Consider the following 12727-nt stretch of genomic DNA (forward strand, 5'->3'; position numbering starts at 1 on the left):
CCATAGAAATAAAGCATGGATAAAACCATTACTGTAATAATGTAAATCAAATTTTTACTTTATAGTAGCCAACAAATATTTATTTGTTCCATAAGTAATACATTAGTTATGAAGTAATATTATTTATAATATCAATGATTACAGTATTCTTAATAAATTTTCAAAATGTCAAGAACATTATTAATTATAAACATTTTTCAGATCACTTGCTTTTGAATCGTAATTTCAAATTTAATTTTTTATTTAATGAATAATATAGCACTTGTTTTAACCATTTACTTACAACTTTTATTTCTTTCAATTATATAAGCTAAAATAAAAGTAAACTCTCTCATCTTTATCATATGAAAATATAATTCATTCAGTTCCAATGTTAGTTTGTTCCATCCTCATTCCCTAAATTTCACAACTTGATTGTACTTAACTATCTTTAAATATTTATTAATATTTTTATAATATTTTTAAGAAATTGGGAGAAAAAAGGAAAATAAAGTAAAAAAATACAGTTAAACATGAAAGTCTTTCTCTTGAAGTTTTTCTCTCTCTAATATTTTAATCTAGCTTAGAAATATATAACTAACTTAATGTATCAAAAGCCATGTAACACAAAATCCAAAGTATCAAATTTTGAGATTATATTTTATATCTTTACCCAATATAATGTATAAATAAAAAAAAATGAAAAAGTTTGCATCATTAAAAATATATTTTTCTCATTTCATATGATATTTTTACAATCAATTTTATTTTTAATTTTGTAAATTTTTATTAACTGAATATTATATTATCTTGATGTATCAAGATAATATAATATTCAGTTAATTTGTAAAAAACTTCTCATAATAATAAATAAATAATTTTAAGAACACATAAAAACAAAACTAATTTGTTATAATATACTCACTAATAATTCGACTTTCTTTATTATATTCTCTTTCTGTTACAACTCTAATAAATAATTCAGGTAAAGTAATTTTTTCGTCACTTTTTGCTAACTTTACAATGACACGTCCATTATCTTCATCTAATCCTTCAACCTGCAAAACAAATTTTAAATCAGAATACTTATGATTATGTAATCTTTAATTTAATATTTTTCTTGTTTACTGATCATAAATAAAAATTTCTATAACTCTGTTGTTGATGGAATCTGCCTTTAGTCAAACATTTCATATACATGTTGTGAGTATCCTAAGTTCATAATTCACAAAAACTTTTTAACAATTGTAATTTATACCAATATTCTACTAGAACATATGCAATATTTATTAAAGCAGCATTATTTTTTCAGTCTTAATTCTATTTAAATGTGAAACACTACTTAAAACCCATAATGAATAAGGTTAACAAGATTAAAAAATGAAAATCACTACTTTCATCAATTTTGCTAACTAGTGGTTTGATAGCAAAATTGGTAATCACCAATCTTAAATGGTTTTTAAATTTTAAGATCCTTTCAGGCAATAGTCATTCTACAAATTATCATTAAATAAGACGTGAATATATAAAAGATAGTGGTACAATTTTTAATATAAAATGTTTCAGAAATTAATATAAGAGTTGTTCAAATGAAAAAGACTGGATTATATAAAATATTGTCTATAGCAGGACTACAGTATATCCTTTAAATCACTTCTTGCATTCAGACATGTTTCCAACATGATACAAGTTTGTATGTACCCTCTACATAAAAGAAAGCTGCTGAATGACTCATTCAGTTATAGATGCTCAAATTTTGTTGTCAGACTAGAATCTGCAATGTTCGAGAAACTTTTTTAAAGGCCTGAAAACACAAAAGTCACACGGTGACATATCAGAGCTGTAAGGTGGATGCTGTATCACTTTGAATGGGAGATTCTGCAGTGATGCAAGATGTTCTAATTTGAACAAAAATTATGAAGATTTCTTCAAATATCATATGAAATAAATAAAAGTAAAAAAGACTGACTCAACTGACTTCAAATTTTATAAGTTGTATTAGTTTAAAAATCATTTATTGAATAATTTTTTAATAAATAATTATTTCTACTGCTTAAAACATAAGTATTTATTATAAAATGTATGAATAATATATAGACTATTTTAAAAATGTATATATTTTTAATAATTTTTGTTTTTTTTTTAATTGAAATAAAAAGAAATTTTATGTATAAAACTTGATGATTTAATGAACTATAAAAGGAATCTGTAAATCACAGTTTGAAAAATCAATCAACTCATTAAATTATTAATAATTTTTCAAGGAGAAAGAAAAATATATATATATTTACCTGACCATACTCCCCTGTATGCTGTCCTTTTTCTATATACACAAAGCAACCTCTTTTCAATATTAGATTTTCTTCTTCGACAGAAGATTTCTTATTTGTTGAATTTTGACCAGCACCAAGCCCTAATCCTTTAGGTCTAACAACAACTTCAACAGGTGTAACAGCTCTATATAAAATTTAAAATTGAATAATTTTAATATTTAGATTATAAAACTGATTATCTACAAAATTGTTTTCTTTTTATAAAATTTAAATAATAGTTTATTTAACTAAAATTCCAAACATAAAAATAAATTTTTTAATTATAATTTCATTGTTTAAATGACTACAATCTAGAACATTTTTAATAAATTCTATGTTGTAAGTAGAAAATATAGTACTGTGAACTGTAGTCGGCTTGTCCTCATCAATACTATAAACCTTCCTTGGATAATAAAAAATGCAAATAACATAGAACATTTGGTAAATCATTAAAAAAAACTAAATTTGGATGCATTAACATAAACAATACACTCAATTTATAGATTAAACCTACTTACTGAACATAATAACTTTTAAATTATACAAAAGAACACTTATATTTACAACTGTATTTATTAAAATAAATGTAAATGTATAACTCCAATTGAAGTTAATTTTCTTCATTTTTAAAATTCATATTGTTGTAAGAAGTCATCAGAATAAATTCTTTTTTAAATTTCTAGAGCCCCTTTTAATTATTATGTATCATCTGGCAAAGATTAATATTCTATACTGTACTATGTTCACTTGTCTTTATTCATAGAAGTTCTCTTGCATAGTTCATCTTCAATAATGTAGAACCATAAATAAACAGGTATTGGCTAATCATGCTATACTTAAAATCATAGCTAAAACAATCTTTTATTAATCTTTCTGTTATAATTTATTTCAGAATTAGTTGTCAAAACTATATACAGTAATGCCTTGAGATATGAGCATACTGACATATCAGCTTTTCGAGATATGAGCCAGAGTTTGGCTGATTTTTTGCCTTGAGATACAAGCTGAATTTTGAGATACAACTAAGTTTCAGTTACACATCCACTAGTTTGCACAGCAAGCGCCAAGCTTTGAGAGTATTTCCAACCACAGTACATGTGTTCACCCCACTCTGGAAGGATCTCCGTTATGTTGTGTTTTTTTTGTTGTTATTTTGCAAAATTCCTTTAGTGACATCACAGGTCCAAAGAAAGTAAGCATAAAGAGAAGTGGCAAAAAGCCAAACCATATGATTTTGCTTGAGGTAAAGTGGGAAATTATAATGAATTTGGTGAGACAGTATGAGCATTTTACATAGATGATATGCATTATATTGAAACAGAAAGCCTCTATAATGGGTATAACAGCAGCCAGGGAGTAACAATCATATTAAAGCTATGCATTTCAGTCCATGAGAAAATGGAAAATCTCCTGTTTCTGTGGATAACGAAGAAGCAACTTGCCAGAGACACCTTGACTGAAGCTATCATCTGCAAAAATGCACAAACTATTTACTCAGATTCGATACAACAAGACGATAGTTCTTTGGTGGAATAAGAGTTCAAAGCCAGCCACGGATGGTTTGAAAATTTCAAAAAGGATTGGCATTCATTCATTCTGTCATTAGGCATGAAGTGGCCAGTTCAAACATCAACATATCTGAAGATTTTGTCAAAACATTTGCAGAGATCATAGAACCAAAGGATACATCCCCAGCAAGTCTTTAACTGCTGATGAAAATGGATTTTTTTGGAAGAAGATGCTGAGGAGGACTTACATCACAGCAGATGAGAAGATGCCAGGCTACAAACTGATAAAGGGCAAGTTAACTCTTTCACTGTGTGCAAATGCAAGTGGTGACTGCAAGATAAAGCCACTTCTCATATACCACTCAGAAAACCCAAGAGCTTTTAAGTTGCAGAAATACTGAAGGAAAAACTGCATGTCATATGGAGGGCTAACCCAAAAGCGTGGGTGATGAGGCAGTTCTATGTCAATTGGATAAATTTGATGTTTGGTCCTGCCATAAAAAAATATCTGTAGGACAATGATCTACTGCTACAAGCCATTCTTGATAATGTGCCAGCCCACCCACCATACCTCAAAGACGACACCCTTGAGGAGTTCAGTTTCATCAAGGTTCTTTGCCTTCCTCCTAACACCACTCCTATCCTACAGTCAATGGACTAACAGGTGATCTCCAATTTCAAGAAACTGTATATCAAATACCTTTTCAAACAATGCTTTGAGGTTACAGAAAATACCAACTTCACCCTTTTAAAGTTCTGAAAGGATCATTTTAACATTGTGAATGACATGGCCTGGCAGGGTGTTACAAAGAGGACATTGACCTCTGCTTGGAAGAAACTGTGGCTAAAAGGGACTTTGAAGGATTTGAAATTGAAGAGGAAGTGGTAGAGGAGATTGTGTCCCTTGGAAAATCCATGGGTCTGGAGGTGGATGAGGAAGATGTGAATGACGTTGTAGATCAGGAGCCAATATTCTGGTCACCATCTCTGGTCTCTCATCTCTCACAAACTGGTTGCTGATTGGCTAATCCAAATGATTAGCCAATCAGCAACCTGTTTGTGAGAGATGAGAGACCAGAGACAGTGACCAGAATACAGCCCCAGTATTCAGAACTCATAATTAAAGAGTTGGTGGAGTTACAGTAAGAGCAGATAAGAGAGGTTATACATGAGATTGGTACCCCAATGGCAGTGCCAGTGCTGGAGGAGGTTATCTCTACAAATGAAATTAAAGAACTCTTTGCAATGTGGGAGAAATTTATGGACTTTGTTGAAAGAAAACACCCAGAAAAAGTTGCCTCTAGTCATGTTATGGCTTTATAGTTAATGACACTTACCTTATGCATTTTAGAAACATTTTAAAAGAAAAAAAGAAACAACCTCCTCGGACAGGTTTACGTTGAAATGACCAGCTGATAAAAGTGAAGAGAATGGTCCAAAAAGACAAAATTTTGCAACAATTAATTTAGGTAAAGTTAAAAAAAAAAAAAAAAAATTAAAAAGTTTTAAAAAGCAAATAAAACATTATAAAATTTAAAAATTAAGTGATAAAGTTAATCTTCAGTATTGTAGACTATTTCATTCAAATCTATCTTAAGATCCATTTTTTTAAAATGAAATTACAATCCACTTTTGACTACTGCTTGCCTGTCTAGTCAATGACAATTCCATCCCTTCTAAATAAAGCCAATAAAGAAATTCAAAAGATATACTTTCTTCTAAAAAAACTCAGCAACCTTCCATATACCAGAAGTTGTAAGAACATGACTTGGATTACCCAATCTTATAAAATGAATAAAATATTTTGACTGCATATTATGTTTAAAATTTTATAATCGAATAATACATAACTATTGGCTTTGCCTAAGAGTTCCTAATAAGAGAATCTGTAATAATTCATGTCTATATACTCCACATCACCTATCTATTTCCTACAGATCATTCTTTTACTGTATAGCTGATAACCCAAGACCAAAGGACACATATTGCATCATAATTATAATATCTTTAGAAGTTCATGCAAACATATTTTATATAAAATTTAATAATGAACTTGTTTTTTCAATTTTAATTAATATGTATTTTCTCTTTTTATCATTTTAAATTAGTTCTCTAATTTTTTCTTTTTTAAATATATTTTTTAATTCAACAAAATGCTTTCCATTTATGAAATTTTCCTTAATTTTATGTTATATGTTATATGTTTTAAAACAAAGTCATCATTATAAAATATATATATCTCATACACACCATATAGCTATATTTATGTTGTTGTTTTCCTTGTTTTGAATTTAATGAGGATATAATTGTTAAAAGGAAGGTGGAAATACACTTTACTATGGACATTTTCATTCAATTATAACATAAGTAAATATTATTTGTTTCTTTGGCCAATCTATATATAATACCAAAAAACTAAAAACTTTAAAAAACATTTTGAATAAAAGTATTGAAGTTTAAGTTTTAATTGTGTATGAAAAATAATTAAACATATAACAACTAGAAAATAATCAACTAATACTTAATGAAAAATTCATAATAAATTAATACATTTATAAAAGGTAAACTTCTGGTAAATAAAAATTATACACAAATAATAAAATATTTAATAATTATTATAATAATTTCAAAATTTATAATAGCATTTCTACTTATCAAAACAAATACACTAAACAGTTTCTATGGCAGCATTAACAAATCAAAATAATAAGATTAATAAAAATCAGTCGAAACATATTTGGTTTGCTTAAACTAGTGTTAGACAAACTTAAGACAATATTGCATAGATCCAGATTTAAAGGATTACTATGATATATTTATTTATTTATATACATAACCAAAAGCAAACACATGTTATTTGGAAGATAGGTTGCTGCCTCTCTTCCAAATAACACAAAAGGTAACAAGAAATAATAAAATAGTAAAACTAATTATTGATAATGTCAGCAAGCTTTCTACACAACAATTTATATATGTGATAATCGAAATGAAATAACTGCTCAATATAAATCTTTCAAATCTGAAGCACACAATATTGGGCAGATTTTAGTCAATATACATTCTTTTCCTATTAACACATTTAAAAACATTCAATAGTTTTAATTATATACAAACAATATCATGATGTTTATTTCAGATTCAGATTATTTCAGACTGAGATACCTATGCTTGTAATATAAAATTATACATATAAATTCTTTTTAAATTGCAAATAAAGAATATCATAATCTAACAAGATATTCTTTTATTTATTTTTGCAACTTAATTTCTATTTTGTAAAACTTATATTATTAATTAAAACTACAATAATATAATTATTATATTAGTGTAATTGTCAAGTAAGTAAAATAAAATTATTGTTAAAATTACATACTTTTTATTCTTATCTCCAATCGGATATCCAGGCTTCCATCCCATTCCTCTTAATAAAGCATACCCATATTCTTTAACAGGTACATTTTCATAGTCTGCAAGAGTTGAATCATTAGGACGTAAAGTAACATCCATTTTAGTCTCAGTTTCATACCCATCAGGAATTTTATTTTGAATAAGCAATGGAATGATCATATGGTCTCTATTTTCACGTTTTTCCCAGTCTTCATTAGCCTTAGCACTTTCTGAAATAAAAGAAATAAAAACAAAAATCTGAGTTTAATTGCCAATAAGTTAGTTTATATAATAATATGCTATAAATCATCAATAAAATTTAAACTTTTGCTGTAGAGTAAAAATAAAAAATGTTTTCTTTTATGTAACAAAAATTGCATATGTAATATGTAACTTAAAAGAAAATAGCAGCTTCCTCTTCCTCAACAGTTATGCTTATATCTGCAAATTTGAACTGTTTATATACAAGTTCAGTTAGAAATTTGGCATATTCGAAATTTCAATTTCACTTAACAGGTTTTCAGAAAAAAATCTGTATAAGTTTGTGTAAATAACTTTTACCCTGGAAAAAAGAAAACTATAAACTAAGTAGTTATTTGAAAGGTGATAAAAACTGTACACTATGTTTTATTTTTATACTTCTACATGTCAAATCCATTGTCAGATACAGTTAATTTGACTTTGGGTGTGCACTGCAAGTTTCTGTATAAGACTTTAGTTCACATTTTTTTAGACAGTACTTTATTCTATGGTGGTAATCCGCTCTTGAAAACTTGGAGGATGCAATATGTAGTTCATTTTAAAATTCCTTCATTTGTAAAATAAAAGTTTACTGCGAACCAATGTTTTATTTAATTTTTAAGAGTTGTACACTCTTAGGCATAAGGCCATCTTCTATCATATAAAGATTTTTGCATTTTAGAAGCAGAAAATCAGATGCACAATATTCTAGAATATTCTACAGCATTTCAGGCATTTTCAAATTATAGCACTTGCAGCATAATTAAAAATTATTGGCTGTTAGCTAAAACCTGAAATATTTTATATAGATTTTTTATGTTAATTTGAACCAAATGAAAAAATTTGAAAATTAGCTTTCCAAATTCTTTATATCGTCTCTCAAACAGATTGATTTAAAAATTTATTTGCTTGAAAACTGATAAATCTTTAAAAAACAAAAAAATTCATTGCAAACCTATGAAGATTTGATTAAATTTTGTGAACTGACAAAGTAGGCATCAAGGAATTTAACAATACCAAAATATTATTAATAATAGCAAATATTACAACTACAAAATAAACAAGCAATTATTTATTGTGACATCATCACAATGCAGGGCTGCAATTTTTAATCATATTTTATTTATTTAACTTAAAAAATATATGCTCTCCACCTCAAATTAGTAGTGGCTTATTCCTGTACATCAGTGTTTCCCAAAGTGTGGTACGCGTACCCCCAGGAGTACGGGAAGAGTTTAGTGGGGGTACACGCTGCACCGTGCTTCGGCTGTTCCTGGTGCAACAAGCAATTTACTTTTTTTTGATTTCGAACATAGAAAAATAATAAAAAACTTTGTTACTTCTTAGCGGTTTCGCTGGGTGCTGTGATTCTGTGTATTCTTCCACCTTATGGCCAAGATAACAGTGTCACACAAAAACCTCCAGTATCTACACATTGAATTGTTACAATGTGCGCGTGTGTATTTTTAGCTTTTGTGCGATTTTTCTAACAGGAAAGGTTTGTTATGTGCTTTAGTATTAATAAAAAGCTAAAAATGCCGAATAAACCAATTTTTCTGTAGCTAGTTACTACAACTAACAATTCTTAGCAGAGACTTACTTTGACAGTGCTTCTAGAAAGACGAAAATGAGACCTAAAGTCCATATCGCTATATCTAGGAACAATATTTTCCACATAGTCTTCTATTTTGGCTTTTTCGATTTTTCAATTGCAGCAGCATATAGAAATGATATCCTCGTTATCTTTGGTTTTTGATTTAAAGTATATGCAATTTTTTTGACGAGGGGTACTCAGCATTAAGAAAATTATACAAAGGGTACACAGATGTCAAAAGTTTGGGAAACACTGCTGTACATCATACTTTTCCTTTAACAATATGGAGTTATGCCAGTCATCTATCCAACACCTTTCAGGGAAAATATTTTGAATTGAAATAACATGACTTCCATTTGCATTGGAAGTTCTTATATAGTTAATCAAGACCTCCTGCCTGAGGTTTCTATATCTGATCTTGTCTTTCATCTATCTAACTCCGTTCTCGAGACTAAAGAAAGAAAGACAAATAGACTGTTGGAGGGATGACAGTAGAAATTTATAGGTTTACAGTTTTTTTCAAATTGCAGTCCAATAATAAAGTAATTAAATCTACTAATTTTCCATGGACAAATAGAATAATTTTGCAAACCTGTATGCAAAAATGTACCATGCCATCTATGATGTTAAAAGTACTGAAACTTTTGTTAAATTAACTTGAAAATTTAATATCAAATTCAATTCTAGACATAAACCATTGAGTAATACATTAAATTAATCAGCAAAAAATGTGGTATTTAATACGATCATTAAATTTTTAGGGGGATAGGACAATAGAAAGAATTTCCTTATAAGCATAATGCATGAATATTCAATAATGCAAGAATTATAAATGGAAGAAAATGCAATTTTTCAGAATTGAACATCATGATACTGTTGGTAAACTCTAAATGTTTCTCTACAGAAATTTAAAAAAAAATCAGTTTATATAAAATACTGTAAAATATTAACTAAAAATATTTTTTTCTAGAAAAATAAATGCTATTTACTTTATGATATATCACTTATATGACAATTTATATCAAACAACTAGTTTTTCTTTTTATATCTTTAATAATAGAAAAAAGACTTACCGTCAAGTATTTCTTTAATAGCCAAATCCTCCAAAGAAGAAACAGATTTATCTGCATTTGGTAATCTCCAATTATTATTCTTAATATGAGGAATGACAAGTTCCTTTTTCTTTTCTTTTGTTTTAGGTGCCGAACTGAAAATATAATTTATAATTCAATTTTTATTATTCAAAATAAAACAAATAGAATTGTAATAGACTAAAACTGGATGATGACTGGATGAAAATAAATATCAACTTTTAATGAGGTAATTAACTATAAATAAATAGCTAATAAATGTGATTGAGAAAATTAGTTATCTCCTGGTTTTAAATATAGAACAAAAAACAGAAATGAGCAATTACAAGATAGAAGATGATATGCTATTTTGTAACTACTACTTAGTGTTGAAATCTTAATTTTTCATCTCATCAATAATCTGATCATGCATTTGCTGAGAGAATATTTTTATTAACAAATGTTTACAGCCTACTCCCCTAGACCATCATCAGGATTTATAGAACTGTTTTTAGAAAATGTTCCATGAATAAAATAGATAAGATTAGCAATGAATAAAAATAAACTTCAAGAAATATACAAGGTTAACAAAATAAAAATGTATAATAAAAACTAAGTATAACACAAGCCAAATATGATTATAGAAGGACACATAATTCAGGGGTTTTTAGGTCCTAATCTTTTTTCAATGATGTGTTTTCAAGCTCAAGGTAAAGCATTTGCATCTTTCACATTCAAGTACTGCTCTTTGATCTTGCTCTTGTAATCTCTATGTTTTTACAGATTTGATATTAATGAGAGCTGATACAGCTGATGAGCTGATATTAATGAGAGATCATACAGCTGGTAATTATGAAAAGACAATTCTATAACAGAGCTATGAAAGATTATATTACAAAACAGGGCGAGTAATGGTTGTTGAAAAAATTGTAGCAATAACAGACAGAAAGATTAAAAAAAACTAGAAAAAACACCACTCACTTTGCTCTTAACTTTCCTAAAAAGATCGCATAACCCTAGTCCCCAAATGCCAAGAATCTTTGCCTTTGCAAGAACTCACAAGGTAACCAAAGAAATCAGACTGGTAGTAGAGAAATGCAAAGCACTAATGTTTATTCTCGAAAAACACCTACACAGAACATTTCTGACCAATTAGAGGACAGTATTTATGTGGCGCAAGATCCAAGCAAAATAGTAAGGGTATTAGAAGGCTTGAATTTATTGGATGATGAAATAAGAACAGTAATGGACTTTGAAAGTATGTATCCTTCTATTAAATTGGAATCTTGCTTCAATGCAGTTATTGAGTTCATGATTCGACATAAACCAGTTATCTGCTTACCCAAATGAAATGAATGAGTCAGTTAGTCAGATTAGTTTGCTATCAATCATTTTTTAGATTCAATAGCAAATCCATAAACAAAAGAAAAATGTCCCAATGGAAAGTCCTGTTTCAGGACTTTTATGTAAATTTGTACTACATAAGCTCAAAAAAGATATCCTCAGATATTTCACAGAAGATAGTTTACTCTAGAAAAGATATATGGATGATATATTCATAATGAGGAGAAACAACTGGAGGGTTCAGGAGTTTTGTGGAGTTGATTGTGGTTAACAACAATAGACAGTTTGAACCTAAAACTAGAACAACAGAGCACTAATTATCTGCATTTCCTAGCCATTGACATCCAGTTTAAGAATAAAGGTATTTATACTGGTGAATATATCAAACCAACTTATGCTCCTTAGGGTCATTAGATCATGATGATCCCATCATGGTCTAATGACCCTAAGGAGCATAAGTTGATAAGCATAATGACCCTTACAAGTATAAACTTTCTGCATTCAGAGCACTGGTTAAAAGGGCCTTTTTGTATTGTTCCAATATATAGGACCACTTAAAAGAAATTAATAGAATTTAAAAAATTGCTACAACTTTAGGGTATAGAATTTCCTCTATAGAAGGGCTCATCAAGAGTTATAAAGAAACAAAGATAAGTATCCAAAAAACATCAATAGAATCAATAAATTTACATACAACAAATGAATGAGATGCACTATAAATGAGCTGGCAACTTATAAAGACTTGAGAATAGTTTACAAAAGAGCTAATATTTACAACTTACTGGGGAATGATAAAAACAAACTAAAGATAGAACAGGCTAGAGTATACAAAAGTAATCAGCTGTTAGGAGTCCAAAAAGATTATGGTGAAGTCACAAAAAGAAACCTTAAGGTGAGACTCATGGAACACAAGTACAATATAGAAAAAAGCCATAGTAATACAATTTTAGTACAACAGAGTGAAATGAATTTAGTGGCAATGTCACAGGTGAAAGGCTCTGTCATAAAATGGAATGAAGCGAACATTATTAAAAAGGTACATTCTCCAACCATCGTTATGGGTATGGAAAAAATAGAGATTTACACGAGCAAGATCAAAGAGCAATGCCTGATTGCGAGAGATGCAAATTCTTTACCTTCAGCTTGAAAATACATCATTGAAAAAAGATTAGGACATAAAAACCCCATGAATTATGTGTCCTTCTGTAATTTATTTATTTAATTTATTTCACTTTAAATTTGTATTTAGAATTAGTCAAAGATAAAATTTAAATGGAATGTTCTATTCGTGGA

The 12727-nt window shown here is 28.4% G+C and overlaps 1 protein-coding gene across 1 annotated transcript in view; it reads right to left on the bottom strand.

The window, feature by feature from the left end:
* LOC136980226 (G-patch domain and KOW motifs-containing protein-like) overlaps nt 1–12727 on the bottom strand; it is a 66242-nt gene that overhangs the window by 36514 nt on the left and 17001 nt on the right. The window contains exons 2-5 of the mRNA XM_067276321.1: nt 10094–10227; nt 7173–7416; nt 2271–2436; nt 905–1037 (exon numbers count right to left, since the gene is read on the bottom strand). Coding sequence (XP_067132422.1) covers nt 905–1037; nt 2271–2436; nt 7173–7416; nt 10094–10227 — 677 coding nt within the window. The remainder of the gene's footprint in view (nt 1–904; nt 1038–2270; nt 2437–7172; nt 7417–10093; nt 10228–12727) is intronic.

This window comes from Centruroides vittatus, unplaced genomic scaffold, assembly GCF_030686945.1.
Source record: "Centruroides vittatus isolate TY-2023 unplaced genomic scaffold, ASM3068694v2 contig_680, whole genome shotgun sequence".
NCBI classification, from domain to species: domain Eukaryota; kingdom Metazoa; phylum Arthropoda; class Arachnida; order Scorpiones; family Buthidae; genus Centruroides; species Centruroides vittatus.